Source organism: Bombina bombina, chromosome 1 (assembly GCF_027579735.1).
Source record: "Bombina bombina isolate aBomBom1 chromosome 1, aBomBom1.pri, whole genome shotgun sequence".
NCBI classification, from domain to species: Eukaryota; Metazoa; Chordata; class Amphibia; order Anura; family Bombinatoridae; genus Bombina; species Bombina bombina.
The window spans coordinates 230736104-230755495 of NC_069499.1; the positions used below are offsets into that span (position 1 = coordinate 230736104).

At 41.5% G+C, this 19392-nt stretch overlaps 1 protein-coding gene across 1 annotated transcript in view; it reads right to left on the reverse strand.

Annotated features, from left to right (window-relative positions):
- The window catches only part of PACS2 (phosphofurin acidic cluster sorting protein 2), a 657507-nt gene that overhangs the window by 151655 nt on the left and 486460 nt on the right, over positions 1 to 19392 (reverse strand). Inside the window, exon 11 of the mRNA XM_053711716.1 lies at positions 12241 to 12376. Within this exon, the coding sequence (XP_053567691.1) occupies positions 12241 to 12376 (136 nt within the window). The remainder of the gene's footprint in view (positions 1 to 12240; positions 12377 to 19392) is intronic.

Below are 19392 nucleotides of genomic sequence, written 5' to 3' on the forward strand. Positions count from 1 at the left end.
ATCAATGGGGAAAATGTAGCCAATAGTCAGTCACACGTAGACAAGCACAACTATTGATACAAGATGACCACCAGATTATTTACTAGAATGATATAAAAAACAAACCAATACAATTCACTGTGTTTGAAACATAGGCGGTTCCGTGTGGTATGGTTATTTTTTATAACTGTGTATAGTATGTGCTACAGTGGTAGCTACTATATCTAAATTGGTATATGGTAGGTGCTATATTGATGCAGTTTCTATAACTGGTACACCATTTGATAATTGTCTAACTTTTTTTAGTGGTGTTTCTTTGCTGATAAGTGGGCCCACTGGGTTTCGTGCAGTCAGTCTTTACGTTTGGCACCATTCCTCTTAAATTCCCTTTGCCTGTATATTCAATGACATTTTAACAGTTTGTGTGGGGGAGGGGTCACTTGTATATTGCACACAATTTTCTGTCAAATTGTCTTGAGGAAGGCCATATGTAGGTCGACATTTGTTCTATTTCTGTTTTATCATTGAAATAAATTTTTTGGAATATTCCTAAACCCGGAGAGTGCCCTTCTATGTATGTATATATATTATGCTTACCAGATAATTTAATTTCCTTCTGTATAAGGTGAGCCCACGGCTTCATTCCGTACTGTTGGGAAATACTGAACCTGGCCACCAGGAGGAGGCAAAGACACCCCAGCCAAAGACTTAAATACCTCTCCCACTTCCGCCATCCCCCAGTCATGCCAAGGGAACAAGGAACAGTAGGAGAAATATCGGGGTATAAAAGGTGCCAGAAGAAAAATATAATTTAGGGGGCCGCCCTTCGGAGAACACTGGCGGGAGCCGTGGACTCTCCTTATACAGAAGGAAATGAAATTATCTGGTAAGCATAATTTATGTTTTTCTTCACAATATATGGAGAGTCCACGGCTTCATTCCTTACTGTTGGGAAACTTATACCCAAGCTCTAGAGCAGTGGTTCTCAACCAAAGTGACCTCAAGGCCCGGTAAATTTTAGCTGGACATGTCCAGGGCCCGGTAGTTTTATTTTTATATATATATATATATATATATATATATATATATATATATATATATATATAGTAAGCAGCAGGGATTTGCCCTATCAGTAACTAAGCAGTTCAATGTGGGTTTAGTGGGGGCCCTGGAGTGTGGGGGTCCTGCCGAGGGTCTGTCGCTGTGAGGGACATGGAGTGTGAGGTCTGGCCCTGAAGGTTGGGGGCCCTTTCTTTAGCCCTTAATGTTGGGGGTCCTGGCTCTTGAGGTTGATGGGCCTGTTGGGGTTAGGGCAGGGAGGCTACCATGTTCATTTGCATAAATTTGAATACATTTGGGTCAGTGTGAGACAGTTTTCCTGGGGCCTTGATTGGTCTCAGTCTGCCCCTTGTGTGAGTGGGGTAAGAGTGTGCAGTGGGGGCATGACAGGTCAGGGCCCACCAGCAGGGCTTTCACGGCCCGGTACTGGGCCACGGCCCGGCTGTTGAGAAACCAGGCTCTAGAGGACACGATAATTAGAGAAAAAGAGAGGCGAAACCCTAATCTGAGGGCACCACAGCCTGCATAACCTGTCTCCCGAAGGCTGCTTCAGCTGAAGCAAAAACATCAAACTTGTAAAATTTAAAGTATGTAAGGAGGACCAGGTAGCCGCCTTACAAATCTGATCCATAGAGGCCTCTTTCTTAAAGGACCAGTCAACACGTTAGATTTGCATAATCAACAAATGCAAGATAACAAGACAATGCAATAGCACTTAGTCTGAACTTCAAATGAGTAGTAGATTTTTTTATAACAAATTTCAAAGTTATGTATATTTCCACTCCCCTTGTACCATGTGATAGTAATCAGCCAATCACAAATGCATATACGTATAGTCTGTGAATTCTTGCACATGCTCAGTAGGATCTGGTGACTCAAAAATTGTAAATATAAAAGACTGTGCACATTTTTTTTAATGGAAGTAAATTGGAAAGTTGTTTAAAATGACATGCTGTATCTGAAACATGAAAATTTAATTTAACCTGAGTGTCTCTTTAAAGACCCAAGAGGAAGCCACAGCTCTAGTAGAATGAGCCGTAATTCTCTGGGGAGGTTTATGTCCCGCTGTCTCATAAGCTAAGCAGATAACACTCCTTAACCAAAAAGACAAGGAAGTCGCAGAGACCTTCTACCCGTACGCTTCCCAGAATAGCCAACGAACAAGGAAGGAATTTGTCTAAAATCCTTAGCCTGAAGATAGAACTCCAAGGCTCAAACCACGTCCAAATTATGAAGCAAACGTTCATTCAAAGAAGAAGGATTAGGACACAAGGAAGGAACCACAATCTCTTGATTGATGTTGCGGTCTGACACGACCTTAGGAAGAAACCCTAATTTAGTACGTAGGACAGCCTCATCAGAATTATCCCTGGACCTCGACCCATACCTGGGTAGTTTGGTATTGAGACGAGACGCCATCAGATCTATCTCCGGCATCCCCCACATGCTGCATAACTCCGCTAATACTTCGGGATGGAGAGACCATTCCCCCGGATGAAAAATTTATCTGCTGAGAAAATCCGCTTCCCAGTTGTCCACACCCAAAATATTGATTGCCGACAGCGAACAGTCGTGGGCTTCCGCCAACTCCAAAATCTGAGATACTTCCCTCATTGCTAGGCGCAGCTTCTCGTTCCCTCCTGATAGTTGATGTAAGCCACCGAGGTTATATTGTCTGATTGGAATCAGATAAACTGGGATGAACCCAGAAGAGGCCAAGCCTTCAGAGCATTGTAGATTGCTCGAAGTTCCAGAATGTTGATCGGGAGGGAGTGTTCCTCCTGAGACTACAGGCCCCATGCCTTCTTGGCACCGCAAACAGCTCCCCATCCTGATAGACTTGCGTCCCTAGTCACAATCTCCCAGGATGGTCTTAGAAAGGATGTCCTTCGGGACAGATGATCTGGACAGAGCCACCAAGAGCGATTCTCTCGCCGCCTGTCCAGGGAAATCTGTTGAGACAGATCTGAATGATCACCGTTCCACTGCCTCAGCATGCACAGCTGTAAAGGTCTGAGATGTAACCTGGCGAAGGGAATTAAGGCCATGCTGGACACTATAAGACCAATTATCTCCATAGACTGAGCCACAGATGGCCTTAAGGAGGTCTGGAGGGCAAGACATGCCTAAGCTAGCTTGCAACGTCTCTGGTCTGTTAAAAATATCCTCATGGATATCGAGTCTATTATAGTACCCAGGAATTCTACCCTGGTGGTTGGAATAAGAGAACTATTTTCTAAGTTTATCTTCCATCCATGAGATTGAAGAAGAGACAAAAGAGATACCGAATGGTACTCCGCTAGACGAAAGGATGGTGCTTGAACCAGAATGTCGTCCAAGTAGGGAGCTACTGCTATACCCTGGGTTCCGGCGACGGCCAGGAGAGCCCCTAGAACCTTTGTTAAGATACGTGCAGCAGTAGCTAGACCAAACGGAGGTGCAATGAACTGGAAGTGCTGAACCAGGAACGCAAACCTTAGGAACTGGAAATGGTCCCTGTGGATTGGAACGTGAAGGTAGGCATCCTTCAGATCTATAGTGGTCATGAACTGTCCTTCCTGAACTAGAGGAAGGATGGACCATATTGTCTCCATCTTGAACGAGGGGACATTTTCCTGTGACGAAAGGCAAAGAATGACTGGGGAAAGTGGGAGAGATATTTAAGCCTTTGGCTGGGGTGTCTTTGCCTCCTCCTGGTGGCCAGGTTCAGTATTTCCCAACAGTAAGGAATGAAGCTGTGGACTCTGCTTATATTAAGAAGCATATATTAATATATATATATATATATATATATATATATATATATATATATATATATATATATATATATATATATATATATATACACATATATATACACACATATACACAGACAACATTGAAGAAATGACACTTTGCTACAATGTAAAGTAGTGAGTACCGCCTCTATAACAGTGTAAATTTGCTATCCCCTCAAATTAACTCAACATACAGCCATTAATGTCTAAACCATTGGCAACAAGAGTGAGTACACCCCTAAGTGGAAATGTCCAAATTGGGCCCAATTAGCCATTTTCCCTCCCCGGTGTCATGTGACTCGTTAGTGTTACAAGGTCTCAGGTATGAATAGGGAGCAGGTTAGGGAGCAGGTGTGTTAAATTTGGTGTTATCGCTCTCACACTCTCATACTGGTCACTGGAAGTTCAACATAGTACCTCATGGCAAAGAACTCTGAGGATCTGAAAAAAAACATAATTTATGTAAGAACTTACCTGATAAATTAATTTCTTTCATATTAGCAAGAGTCCATGAGCTAGTGACGTATGGGATATACATTCCTACCAGGAGGGGCAAAGTTTCCCAAACCTCAAAATGCCTATAAATACACCCCTCACCACACCCACAATTCAGTTTAACGAATAGCCAAGAAGTGGGGTGATAAGAAAAAAGTGCGAAAGCATATAAAATAAGGAATTGGAATAATTGTGCTTTATACAAAAAAATCATAACCACCACAAAAAAGGGCGGGCCTCATGGACTCTTGCTAATATGAAAGAAATGAATTTATCAGGTAAGTTCTTACATAAATTATGTTTTCTTTCATGTAATTAGCAAGAGTCCATGAGCTAGTGACGTATGGGATAATGACTACCCAAGAAGTGGATCTTTCCACACAAGAGTCACTAGAGAGGGAGGGATAAAATAAAGACAGGCAATTCCTGCTGAAAATAATCCACACCCAAAATAAAGTTTAACGAAAAACATAAGCAGAAGATTCAAACTGAAACCGCTGCCTGAAGTACTTTTCTACCAAAAACTGCTTCAGAAGAAGAAAATACATCAAAATGGTAGAATTTAGTAAAAGTATGCAAAGAGGACCAAGTCGCTGCTTTGCAGATCTGGTCAACCGAAGCTTCATTCCTAAACGCCCAGGAAGTAGAAACTGACCTAGTAGAATGAGCTGTAATCCTCTGAGGCGGAGTTTTACCCGACTCAACATAGGCAAGATGAATTAAGGATTTCAACCAAGATGCCAAAGAAATGGCAGAAGCTTTCTGGCCTTTTCTAGAACCGGAAAAGATAACAAATAGACTAGAAGTCTTACGAAAAGATTTCGTAGCTTCAACATAATATTTCAAAGCTCTAACAACATCCAAAGAATGCAACGATTTCTCCTTAGAATTCTTAGGATTAGGACATAATGAAGGAACCACAATTTCTCTACTAATGTTGTTGGAATTCACAACTTTAGGTAAAAATTCAAAAGAAGTTCGCAACACCGCCTTATCCTGATGAAAAATCAGAAAAGGAGACTCACAAGAAAGAGCAGATAATTCAGAAACTCTGCTGGCAGAAGAGATGGCCAAAAGGAACAAAACTTTCCAAGAAAGTAATTTAATGTCCAATGAATGCATAGGTTCAAACGGAGGAGCTTGAAGAGCTCCCAGAACCAAATTCAAACTCCAAGGAGGAGAAATTGACTTAATGACAGGTTTTATACGAACCAAAGCTTGTACAAAACAACGAATATCAGGAAGAATAGCAATCTTTCTGTGAAAAAGAACAGAAAGAGCAGAGATTTGTCCTTTCAAAGAATGCCAGGAAAAATGATGAGAAAGACACCAAGAAATATAAGTCTTCCAGACTCTATAATATATCTCTCGAGATACAGATTTACGAGCCTGTAACATAGTATTAATCACAGAGTCAGAGAAACCTCTTTGACCAAGAATCAAGCGTTCAATCTCCATACCTTTAAATTTAAGGATTTCAGATCCTGATGGAAAAAAGGACCTTGTGACAGAAGGTCTGGTCTTAACGGAAGAGTCCACGGTTGGCAAGAGGCCATCCGGAAGAGATCCGCATACCAAAACCTGTGAGGCCATGCCGGAGCTACCAGCAGAACAAACGAGCATTCCTTCAGAATCTTGGAGATTACTCTTGGAAGAAGAACTAGAGGCGGAAAGATATAGGCAGGATGATACTTCCAAGGAAGTGATAATGCATCCACTGCCTCCGCCTGAGGATCCCGGGATCTGGACAGATACCTGGGAAGTTTCTTGTTTAGATGGGACGCCATCAGATCTATTTCTGGAAGTTCCCACATTTGAACAATCTGAAGAAATACCTCTGGGTGAAGAGACCATTCGCCCGGATGCAACGTTTGGCGACTGAGATAATCCGCTTCCCAATTGTCTACACCTGGGATATGAACCGCAGAGATTAGACAGGAGCTGGATTCCGCCCAAACCAAAATTCGAGATACTTCTTTCATAGCCAGAGGACTGTGAGTCCCTCCTTGATGATTGATGTATGCCACAGTTGTGACATTGTCTGTCTGAAAACAAATGAACGATTCTCTCTTCAGAAGAGGCCAAAACTGAAGAGCTCTGAAAATTGCACGGAGTTCCAAAATATTGATCGGTAATCTCACCTCCTGAGATTCCCAAACTCCTTGTGCCGTCAGAGATCCCCACACAGCTCCCCAACCTGTGAGACTTGCATCTGTTGAAATTACAGTCCAGGTCGGAAGCACAAAAGAAGCCCCCTGAATTAAACGATGGTGATCTGTCCACCATGTTAGAGAGTGTCGAACAATCGGTTTTAAAGATATTAATTGAAATATCTTCGTGTAATCCTTGCACCATTGCTTCAGCATACAGAGCTGAAGAGGTCGCATGTGAAAACGAGCAAAGGGGATCGCGTCCGATGCAGCAGTCATAAGACCTAGAATTTCCATGCATAAGGCTACCGAAGGGAATGATTGTGACTGAAGGTTTCGACAAGCTGTAATCAACTTTAGACGTCTCTTGTCTGTTAAAGACAGAGTCATGGACACTGAATCCATCTGGAAACCCAGAAAGGTTACCCTTGTCTGAGGAATCAAAGAACTTTTTGGTAAATTGATCCTCCAACCATGATCTTGAAGAAACAAAACAAGTCGATTCGTATGAGATTCTGCTAAATGAAAAGACTGAGCAAGTACCAAGATATCGTCCAAATAAGGAAATACCACAATACCCTGTTCTCTGATTACAGACAGCAGGGCACCGAGAACTTTTGTAAAAATTCTTGGAGCTGTAGCTAGGCCAAACGGCAGAGCCACAAACTGGTAATGCTTGTCCAGAAACGAGAATCTCAGGAACTGATAATGATCTGGATGAATCGGAATATGCAGATATGCATCCTGTAAATCTATTGTGGACATATAATTCCCTTGCTGAACAAAAGGTAAGATAGTCCTTACAGTTACCATCTTGAATGTTGGTATCCTTACATAACGATTCAATATTTTTAGATCCAGAACTGGTCTGAAAGAATTCTCCTTCTTTGGTACAATGAAGAGATTTGAATAAAACCCCATCCCCTGTTCCGGAACTGGAACTGGCATAATTACTCCAGTCAACTCTAGATCTGAAACACATTTCAGAAATGCTTGAGCTTTTACTGGATTTACTGGGACACGGGAAAGAAAAAATCTCTTTGCAGGAGGTCTCAACTTGAAACCAATTCTGTACCCTTCTGAAACAATGCTCTGAATCCAAAGATTATGAACAGAATTGATCCAAATTTCCTTGAAAAAACGTAACCTGCCCCCTACCAGCTGAGCTGGAATGAGGGCCGCACCTTCATGTGGACTTAGAAGCAGGCTTTGCCTTTCTAGCTGGTTTGGATTTATTCCAAACTGGAGATGGTCTCCAAACTGAAACTGCTCCTGAGGATGAAGGATCAGGCTTTTGTTCTTTGTTGAAACGAAAGGAACGAAAACGATTATTAGCCCTGTTTTTACCTTTAGATTTTATATCCTGTGGTAAAAAAGTTCCTTTCCCACCAGTAACAGTTGAAATAATGGAATCCAACTGAGAACCAAATAATTTGTTACCCTGGAAAGAAATGGAAAGTAAAGTTGATTTAGAAGCCATATCAGCATTCCAAGTTTTAAGCCATAAAGCTCTTCTAGCTAAAATAGCTAGAGACATAAACCTGACATCAACTCTGATAATATCAAAAATGGCATCACAGATAAAATTATTAGCATGCTGAAGAAGAATAATAATATCATGAGAATCACGATGTGTTACTTGTTGCGCTAAAGTTTCCAACCAAAAAGTTGAAGCCGCAGCAACATCAGCCAAAGATATAGCAGGTCTAAGAAGATTACCTGAACACAGATAAGCTTTTCTTAGAAAGGACTCAATTTTCCTATCTAAAGGATCCTTAAACGAAGTACCATCTGACGTAGGAATAGTAGTACGTTTAGCAAGGGTAGAAATAGCCCCATCAACTTTAGGGATCTTGTCCCAAAATTCTAATCTATCAGACGGCACAGGATATAATTGCTTAAAACGTTTAGAAGGAGTAAATGAATTACCCAAATTATCCCATTCTTTGGAAATTACTGCAGAAATAGCATCAGGAACAGGAAAAACTTCTGGAATAACTACAGGAGATTTAAAAACCTTATTTAAACGTTTAGATTTAGTATCAAGAGGACCAGAATCCTCTATTTCTAAAGCAATTAGGACTTCTTTAAGTAAAGAACGAATAAATTCCATTTTAAATAAATATGAAGATTTATCAGCATCAACCTCTGAGACAGAATCCTCTGAACCAGAGGAATCATCAGAATCAGAATGATGATGTTCAGTTAAAAATTCATCTGTAGGGAGAGAAGTTTTAAAAGATTTTTTACGTTTACTAGAAGGAGAAATAACAGACATAGCCTTCTTTATGGATTCTGAAACAAAATCTCTTATATTATCAGGAACATTCTGCACCTTAGATTTTGAAGGAACTGCAACAGGCAATGGTACTTTACTAAAGGAAATATTATCTGCTTTAACAAGTTTGTCATGACAATCAATACAAACAACAGCTGGAGGAATAGCTACCAAAAGTTTACAGCAGATACACTTAGCTTTGGTAGATTCAGCACTTGACAGCGATTTTCCTGTAGTATCTTCTGACTCAGATGCAACGTGAGACATCTTGCAATATGTAAGAGAAAAAACAACATATATATAAAGCAAAATTGATCAAATTCCTTAAATGACAGTTTCAGGAATGGGAATAAATGCCAAAGAACAAGCTTCTAGCAACCAGAAGCAATAAAAAATGAGACTTAAATAATGTGGAGACAAAAGTGACGCCCATATTTTTTTCGCGCCAAATAAGACGCCCACATTATTTGGCGCCTAAATGCTTTTTGGCGCCAAAAATGACGCCACATCCGGAACGCCGACATTTTTGGCGCAAAATAACGTCAAAAAATGACGCAACTTCCGGCGACACGTATGACGCCGGAAAAGGAAATAGAATTTTTGCGCCAAAAAAGTCCGCGCCAAGAATGACGCAATAAAATGAAGCATTTTCAGCCCCCGCGAGCCTAACAGCCCACAGGGAAAAAAGTCAAATTTTAAAGGTAAGAAAAATGTTAAAAATGCATTATCCCAAATATGAAACTGACTGTCTGAAAATAAGGAAAGTTGAACATTCTGAGTCAAGGCAAATAAATGTTTGAATACATATATTTAGAACTTTATAAACAAAGTGCCCAACCATAGCTAGGAGTGTCACAGAAAATAAGACTTACTTACCCCAGGACACTCATCTACATATAGTAGATAGCCAAACCAGTACTGAAACGAGAATCAGCAGAGGTAATGGTATATATAAGAGTATATCGTCGATCTGAAAAGGGAGGTAAGAGATGAATCTCTACGACCGATAACAGAGAACCTATGAAATAGACCCCTTAGAAGGAGATCACTGCATTCAAATAGGCAATACTCTCCTCACATCCCTCTGACATTCACTGCACGCTGAGAGGAAAACCGGGCTCCAACTTGCTGCGGAGCGCATATCAACGTAGAATCTAGCACAAACTTACTTCACCACCTCCATCGGAGGCAAAGTTTGTAAAACTGAATTGTGGGTGTGGTGAGGGGTGTATTTATAGGCATTTTGAGGTTTGGGAAACTTTGCCCCTCCTGGTAGGAATGTATATCCCATACGTCACTAGCTCATGGACTCTTGCTAATTACATGAAAGAAAGTATTGTTGCTCTACATAAAGATGGCCTAAGCTATAAGAAGATTGCCAAGACCCTGAAACTGAGATGCAGCACGGTGGGCAAGACCATACAGCGGTTTCACAGGACAGGTTCCACTCAGAACAGGCCTCGCCATGGTCGACCAAAGAAGTTGAGTGCACGTGCTCAGAGTCATATCCAGAGGTTGTCTTTGGGAAATATATGTACGAGTGCTGCCAGCATTGCTGCAGAGATTGAAGGTGTGGGGGTTCAGCCTGTCAGTACGCCGCACATTGCATTAAATTGGTCTGCATGGCTGTTGTCCCAGAAGGAAGCCTCATCTAAACATGATGCACAAGAAAGCCCACAAACAGTTTGCTGAAGACAAGCAGACTAAGGACACGGATTACTGGAACCATGTCCTGTGGTCCGATGAGACCAAGATAAACTTATTTGGTTCAGATGGTGTCAATCGTGTGTGGCGGCAACCAGGTGAGGAGTACAAAGACAAGTTTGTCTTGCCTACAGTCAAGCATGGTGGTGGGAGTGTCTTGGTCTGGGCCTGCATGAGTGCTGCCGGCACTGGGGAGCTACAGTTCATTGAGGGAACCATGAATGCCAACATGTACTGTGACATACTGAAGCAGAGCATGATCCCCTCCGTTTGGAGACTGGGCCGCAGGGCAGTATTCCAACATGATAATGACCCCAAACACACCTGCAAGACGATCATTGCCTTGCTAAAGAAGCTGAAGGTAAAGGTGATGGACTGGCCAAGCATGTCTCCAGACCTAAACACTATTGAGCATCTGTAGGGCATCCTCAAACGGAAGGTGGGGGAGCACAAGGTCTATAACATCCACAAGCTTAGTGGTGTCGTCATGGAGGAGTGGAAGAGGACTCCAGTGGCAACCTGTGAAGCTCTGGTGAACTCCATGCCCAAGAGGGTTAAGGCAGTGCTGGAAAATAATGGTGGTCACACAAAATATTGACACTTTGGGCCAAATTTGGACATTTCCACTTAGGGGTGTACTCACTTTTGTTGCCAATGGTTTAGACATTAATGGCTGTGTGTTGAGTTATTTTGAGGGGACAGCAAATTTACACTTTTATACAGGCTGTACACTTACTACTTTACATTGTAGCAAAGTGTCATTTCTTCAATGTTTTCACATAAAATATTTACAAAAATGTGAGGGGTGTACTCACTTTTGAGATACTGTATATATATATATATATATATATATATATATATTACATATTTATATATATATATATATATATATATATATATATATATATATATATATATATATCATGATAAACATCATTACACATCAAGTGGCTGATTGTAACAGTTAAGAAACTGAGTTAGCAGTCAAGTCGTTTTTGGTAATTTATTGAACTGGTTACAAAGTTTTAGAGAGATTTCTTCTAACATAGCAAAAATCACTGAATAGCATTACCGTAAAGAGACATGAAATCTAATTTTTTTTTTAATGATTCTGATAGGACAATATTTACTTCTATTATCTAATTGTCTTCATTCTTTGGGTATCCTTTGTTGAAGAAGCAGCAATGCATTACTGGGACCATTGTGTGAGTCAATAACATGGAGGCATATCTGCAGCAACCAATCAGCAGCTCCTTAACCTACCTAGGTATCATTTTCAGCAAAGGATATAAAGAGTACAAAACAAATTAGACAATAGAAGTAAATTGGAAAGTCACATGCTCTATCTGAATCATGAAAGAAAAAAATTGGGTTTCATGTTTCTTTAAATAGGAAGATAATGGCAGCGTATGACCACTTTAATAAATAATATGTGGAAAATCCAACAAAAAAAATCCAGCTCATGAAAAGCAACCACAGTAGCTCTTCTAATGGGCTGGTAGAAAGACAAAAAGACCCAATTCCAATAAGTTAGAATTTGCAGTGTGAAACCTAAAATGAAACTTATATGACTATTGAAGAATATTTCTAGCCAGGTAATTTAAAATAGTAATGCATGCAAACTATGACTGCCATATCTAGATATCTAGGTATGTAACTCTAGATTTAGAGATTTTTTTTTCTTAATACAAATTGAACAATTAAATTGGGCAATGATGACCTATTTTACTTGAATAAGTGCGTTTGTGTATCATGGTTTTACTTTGTTTTATATTTATTTCTATTTATTCTGGCAGACACGTTTTTGTTTTTGTTTCCACAGGGGGATTAGTAGAAAATAGAATAAACAAAATGTAACTTACTAGTGATAAACTGTCAGACACACTATCAGATTGCAGCTTCGGGCCAGATATTCGCCGGTCAGGAACTTCCTGCTGCTTAAAAGACAGAGAAAAGTTATTAAAATGTTATTTAAACTGAAAGGAACACTGAACCCAATTTTTTTCTTTCGTGATTCAGATAGAGCATGACATTTTAAGCAACTTTCTAATTTACTCATATTATCAAAATGTCTTCATTCTCTTGGTATCTTTATTTGAAATGCAAGGATGTAAGTTTAGATGCCGGCCCATTTTTGGTGAACAACCTGGGTTGTTCTTGCTGATTGGTGGATAAATTCATCAACCAATAAAAAGAGTGCTGTCCAGAGTACTGAACCAAAAAAAAAATAAAAAAAAATGTTTAGATGCCTTTTTTCAAATAAAGATAGCAAGAGAATGAAGAAAAAATTGATAATGGGAGTAAAATAGAAAGTTGCTTAAAATTGCATGCTCTATCTGAACCACGAAAGAAAAAATTTGTGTTCAGGGTCCCTTGAAGCTACAGACTAATTGCACCTCAAAAAGAGAAATGCAGTCTCCTGTCCTTCAAAAACTCTAGATAAGAATCAATCAACTCTTTTCATTGTGGTGAGAGTCCACGATCAATTACTCATGGGAATTACCCTTCTCTACCACTAGGAGGAGGCAAATAGTCCCAAACCCAAAGAGCTCTATAAAACCCCTCCCCCACCTCACACATACCTCAGTCTGACGCAGTGATCTCAAAGTACAGACCCCAGGGCCAAATGCGGCCCTAAAGATCACTATTCACAAGATAAATATACAACTGTGTATGTCTTTTGTGGGCTACAGCTCCCACTATTCACTACAACTTGGATAAATGTAACTTCCATTTCCTATCATATCTAGTTTCGGAGCACTTGCTTAGTTCAAGCCGCCCCCATGGGAGAAGAACACTTGGTCAGTGGCCCCCAGATACCTTAAGTTTGATACCCTTGGTCTAACGTATAGCCAAGCAAGTTAGGCAAGAAAAAGGAAGAGCATTAAAAAGAGCAGGGAAAAAAAGATGTGCTGAAGAAAAAACAAATACAAAACATGGAAGAGGACTGCACTCTATCCATGACCCTGCAACATGCACAGCCCTGGGTGCTCAATAGCACTCACAGCTAGCAGTACCATCTCCAGAGTCCCAGGCAGTTAACCCCAGACAAGTCTGGGTGCAAGGCCCATAGGAAAAATTACAAAACAAATTAATAAAACACACAGAGGAAGTCTAGCACTCACTTGCAAGCTCTCAGCTAAGATTAAAAGCAAAACTGGAAGTTAGTTACCGCATCTGGCCAAATGGGACAAGCCCATTGTCTGGGGTTAAATGCCTGGGACTCTATGGACAATACAGCTGACTTGTCTTGTATACCAGGGTGATTACTTGTTGGAGTGTGCCGTTCTTCTCTCTCTCTCTCTCCCTCTATACACATTATATGTGTGTATATATATATATATATATATATATATATATATATATATATATATATATATATATATATATATATATATATATATACATATACATATATATACACACACACACATATATATATATATATATATATACATACACACACACACACACATATATATACATACACACACATATATATATATACACACATACACACACACACATATATACAGTCTGTAACTGTGTTTGTTTCTGTAATTCACCCTTTGGACCTGCACCCAGACAGGCCCAGGGTTAACTGCCTGTGACTCTGCAAGTAGTGTAGCTTTATGTGAGTGCGATAGCAACCAAAGCTGAGCCTGGTTGTGGGTCATAGGATGTGTACCCGGTCCGGTCTGGATGTGCTGTCCATAAATACACATACATACCCCCCCATCCCCCAATAAAAAAAAGAAAAGACAACAGCCTCTTTACCAAAGGCTACCCCAGAAGAACAAAAACCTCAATATGTAGAATTTAGAAAACGTAAACAGACGACAAATAGCTGCATAGAAATTTAGATAAACTGAAGCCTTATCCTTGAAAGACCAAGAAGTGCAACTGACCTAGTAGAATGAGCAGAAATCAGCTGCAGCGGAGGCAGACCTCGCTCCAAAAAAAAGCTTTAACCAAAAGGCTAATATACACACACACACATATATATATATATATATATATATATATATATATACACACACATATACATATACACATACAGTGTATATATATATATATATATATATATATATATATATATATATATATATGAAAGGGCTTGCACTCACTGGATTTATAAAAAAGTGCTTTTATTGGCACATCAAAAAAACAAGTGACGTTTTGGGGATCAATCACCCCTTCACCCCAGTCTAATGAAGGGGTGATTGATCCCCGAAACGTCACTTGTTTTTTTGTTGTGCCAATGAAAGCACTTTTTTTTTATAAAACGCGCTGCCATCCGTAGGAAGACAAAGAAAACATTATCCTTAAGGAAAAAGCGGCCAAACAAAATAGCAGATTTCCTCACTCCAGGCAATCCAGACCACCAGAGCTACTCACAGATCTCAAAAGGGAAGATGTACAGAACCTCTAAAAACAAGGTCCACTGGCACCCCCAAGATCTGAGGATGAACAACAGATCTCAGATCCTACACCTAGCCGGACCAGACCAAGCAATGTCAGATCTGAAGCAAGGGAACAGAATAGAACCCCAAGACGGGCCCCCAAAAGGGCGGAAGAATGGCACAGCCACTTCAACCTAAGACAATCGAGTAGGCGTTAGACCCAAAAAGATCCAGCAAAGCCACCCGACTAGGTCTCAATGCGGAGCCAGAAGCTCCCCAGATGGAAAGGAACAACTCAAAGAGCAGATTAATCCTCGAACCAGATAAAACATCTGTTCCAACCTCCCGAACACAGGAGAGGCCCTTGAAAAAGGAACCACACCGCCGTAAGGAGAACAACGAGCCCTCTGAAGAGCAGAGCGTCGATAAACACTAGGGATGCACCGAAATTTCGGCCACCGAAATTTTCGGCCGAAAAACATAATTTATGCTTACCTGATAAATTTATTTCTCTTGTAGTGTAGTCGGTCCACGGGTCATCCATTACTTATGGAATATATCTCTTCCTAACAGGAAGCTGCAAGAGGATCACCCAGCAGAGCTGCTACATAGCTCCTCCCCTCACATGTCATATTCAGTCATTCGACCAAAGCAGACGAGAAAGGAGAAACCATAGGGTGCAGTGGTGACTGGAGTTTAATTAAAATTTAGGTCTGCCTTAAAGACAGGGCGGGCCGTGGACCGACTACACTACAAGAGAAATAAAGTTATCAGGTAAGCATAAATTATGTTTTCTCTTGTTAAGTGTAGTCAGTCCACGGGTCATCCATTACTTATGGAATACCAATACCAAAGCTAAAGTACACGGATGAAGGGAGGGACAAGGCAGGAACATTAAACAGAAGGTACCACTGCCTGTAAAACCTTTCTCCCAAAAATAGCCTCCGAAGAAGCAAAAGTGTCAAATTTGTAAAATTTTGAAAAGGTGTGAAGCGAAGACCAAGTCGCAGCCTTGCAAATCTGTTCAACAGAGGCCTAATTTTTAAAGGCCCAGGTGGAAGCCACAGCTCTAGTAGAATGAGCTGTAATCCTTTCAGGAGGCTGCTGTCCAGCAGTCTCATAGGCTAAACGTATTATGCTACGAAGCCAAAAAGAGAGAGAGGTAGCCGAAGCCTTTTGACCTCTTCTCTGTCCAGAGTAAACGACAAACAGGGAAGAAGTTTGACGAAAATCTTTAGTTGCCTGTAAATAGAACTTCAGGGCACGGACTACGTCCAAATTATGCAAAAGTCGTTCCTTCTTTGAAGAAGGGTTAGGACACAGTGATGGAACAACAATCTCATGATTGATATTCCTGTTAGTAACTACCTTAGGTAAGAACCCAAGTTTAGTACGCAGAACTACCTTGTCTGAATGAAAAATCAGATAAGGAGAATCACAATGTAAGGCAGATAACTCAGAGACTCTTCGAGCCGAGGAAATAGCCATCAAAAACAAAACTTTCCAGGATAACAGCTTGATATCAATGGAATGAAGGGGTTCAAATGGAACGCCTTGAAGAACATTAAGAACTAAGTTTAAGCTCCACGGCGGAGCAACAGTCTTAAACACAGGCTTAATCCTAGTTAAAGCATGACAAAAAGCCTGAACGTCTGGAACTTCATCCAGACGCTTGTGTAGAAGAATAGACAGAGCAGAAATCTGTCCCTTTAACGAACTAGCAGATAAGCCCTTTTCTAAACCCTCTTGTAGAAAAGACAATATCCTAGGAATCCTAACCTTACTCCATGAGTAACTCTTGGATTCGCACCAATATAAATATTTACGCCATATCTTATGGTAAATTTTTCTGGTAACAGGCTTCCTAGCCTGTATTAAGGTATCAATAACCGACTCCGAGAAGCCACGCTTTGATAGAATCAAGCGTTCAATCTCCATGCAGTCAGCCTCAGAGAAATTAGATTTGGATGTTTGAAAGGACCCTGAATTAGAAGGTCCTGTCTCAGAGGCAGAGACCACGGTGGACAGGACGACATGTCCACTAGGTCTGCATACCAGGTCCTGCGTGGCCACGCAGGCGCTATCAGAATCACCGAAGCTCTCTTGGCAATCAAACGAGGAAGCATCGGGAATGGTGGAAATACATAAGCCATGTTGAAGACCCAAGGGGCTGTCAGAGCATCTATCAGCACCGCTCCCGGGTCCCTGGACCTGGATCCGTAACAAGGAAGCTTGGCGTTCTGGCGAGATGCCATGAGATCCAGATCTGATTTGCCCCAAGGAAGAATTAGTTGAGCAAAGACCTCCGGATGAAGTTCCCACTCCCCCGGATGAAAAGTCTGGCGACTTAGAAAATCCGCCTCCCAGTTCTCTACGCCTGGGATGTAAATCGCTGACAGGTGGCAAGAGTGAGACTCTGCCCAGCGAATTATCTTTTAGACTTCCAACATTGCTAGGGAACTTCTGGTTCCCCCTTGATGGTTGATGTAAGCCACAGTCGTGATGTTGTCCGACTGAAATCTGATGAACCTCAGAGTTGCTAACTGAGGCCAAGCTAGGAGAGCATTGAATATTGCTCTTAATTCCAGAATATTTATTGGGAGGAGTTTCTCCTCCTGAGTCCATAATCCCTGAGCTTTCAGGGAGTTCCAGACTGCGCCCCAGCCTAGAAGGCTGGCGTCTGTTGTTACAATCGTCCAATCTGGCCTGCGAAAGGTCATCCCCTTGGACAGATGTGGCCGAGAGAGCCACCATAGAAGAGAATCTCTGGTCTCTTGATCCAGACTTAGTAGGGGGGACAAATCTGAGTAATCCCGTTCCACTGACTTAGCATGCACAATTGCAGCGGTCTGAGATGCAGGCGCGCAAATGGTACTATGTCCATTGCCGCTACCATTAAGCCGATTACTTCCATGCACTGAGCTACTGACGGGTGTGGAATGGAATGAAGGACACGGCAAGCATTTAGAAGTTTTGATAACCTGGCCTCTGTCAGGTAAATTTTCATCTCTACAGAATCTATAAGAGTCCCTAGAAAGGGAACTCTTGTAAGTGGTAATAGAGAACTCTTTTCCACGTTCACCTTCCACCCATGCGACCTCAGAAATGCCAGAACTATCTCTGTATGAGACTTGGCAGTTTGAAAACTTGACGCTTGTATCAGAATGTCGTCTAGGTACGGAGTCACCGCTATGCCTCGCGGTCTTAGTACCGCCAGAAGTGAGCCCAGAACTTTTGTAAAGATTCTTGGAGCCGTAGCTAATCCGAAGGGAAGAGCTACAAACTGGTAATGCCTGTCTAGGAAAGCAAATCTTAGGTACCGATAATGATCCTTGTGAATCGGTATGTGAAGGTAGGCATCCTTTAAATCCACTGTGGTCATGTACTGACCCTCTTGGATCATGGGAAGGATGGTTCGAATAGTTTCCATTTTGAATGATGGAACTCTTAGAAATTTGTTTAGGATTTTTAAGTCCAAGATTGGTCTGAAGGTTCCCTCTTTCTTGGGAACCACAAATAGATTTGAATAGAATCCCTGCCCGTGTTCCGTCCGCGGAACTGGGTGGATCACCCCCATTAGTAAAAGGTCTTGTACACAGCGTAGAAACGCCTCTTTCTTTATTTGGTTTGCTGATAACCTTGAAAGATGAAATATCCCTCGTGGAGGAGAAGTTTTGAAGTCCAGGAGATATCCCTGAGATATGATCTCCAACGCCCAGGGATCCTGGACATCTCTTGCCCAAGCCTGGGCGAAGAGAGAAAGTCTGCCCCCCACTAGATCCGTTTCCGGATAGGGGGCCCTCTCTTCATGCTGTCTTGGAGGCAGCAGCAGGTTTCTTGGCCTGCTTGCCCTTGTTCCAGGACTGGTTAACTTTCCAGCGCTGCCTGTAACGAGCAACAGCTCCTTCCTGTTTTGGAGCGGAGGAAGTTGATGCTGCTCCAGCCTTGAAGTTACGAAAGGCACGAAAATTAGACTGTTTGGCCTTTGATTTGGCCCTGTCCTGAGGTAGAGCATGGCCCTTACCTCCCGTAATGTCAGCTATAATTTCTTTCAAGCCGGGCCCGAATAAGGTCTGCCCTTTGAAAGGAATATTAAGCAATTTAGATTTAGAAGTCACGTCAGCTGACCAGGATTTAAGCCATAGCGCTCTGCGCGCTTGGATGGCGAATCCGGAGTTCTTAGCCGTAAGTTTGGTTAAATGTACGACGGCATCAGAAACAAATGCGTTAGCTAGCTTAAGTGTTTTAAGCTTGTTCATAATTTCATCCAATGGAGCTGTGCGAATGGCCTCTTCCAGAGACTCAAACCAGAATGCCGCCGCAGCAGTGACAGGCGCAATGCATGCAAGGGGCTGTAAGATAAAACCTTGTTGAAAAAACATTTTCTTAAGGTAACCCTCTAATTTCTTATCCATTGGATCTGAAAAGGCACAACTATCCTCCACCGGGATAGTGGTACGCTTAGCTAAAGTAGAAACTGCTCCCTCCACCTTAGGGACCGTCTGCCATAAGTCTCGTGTGGTGGCGTCTATAGGAAACATTTTCCT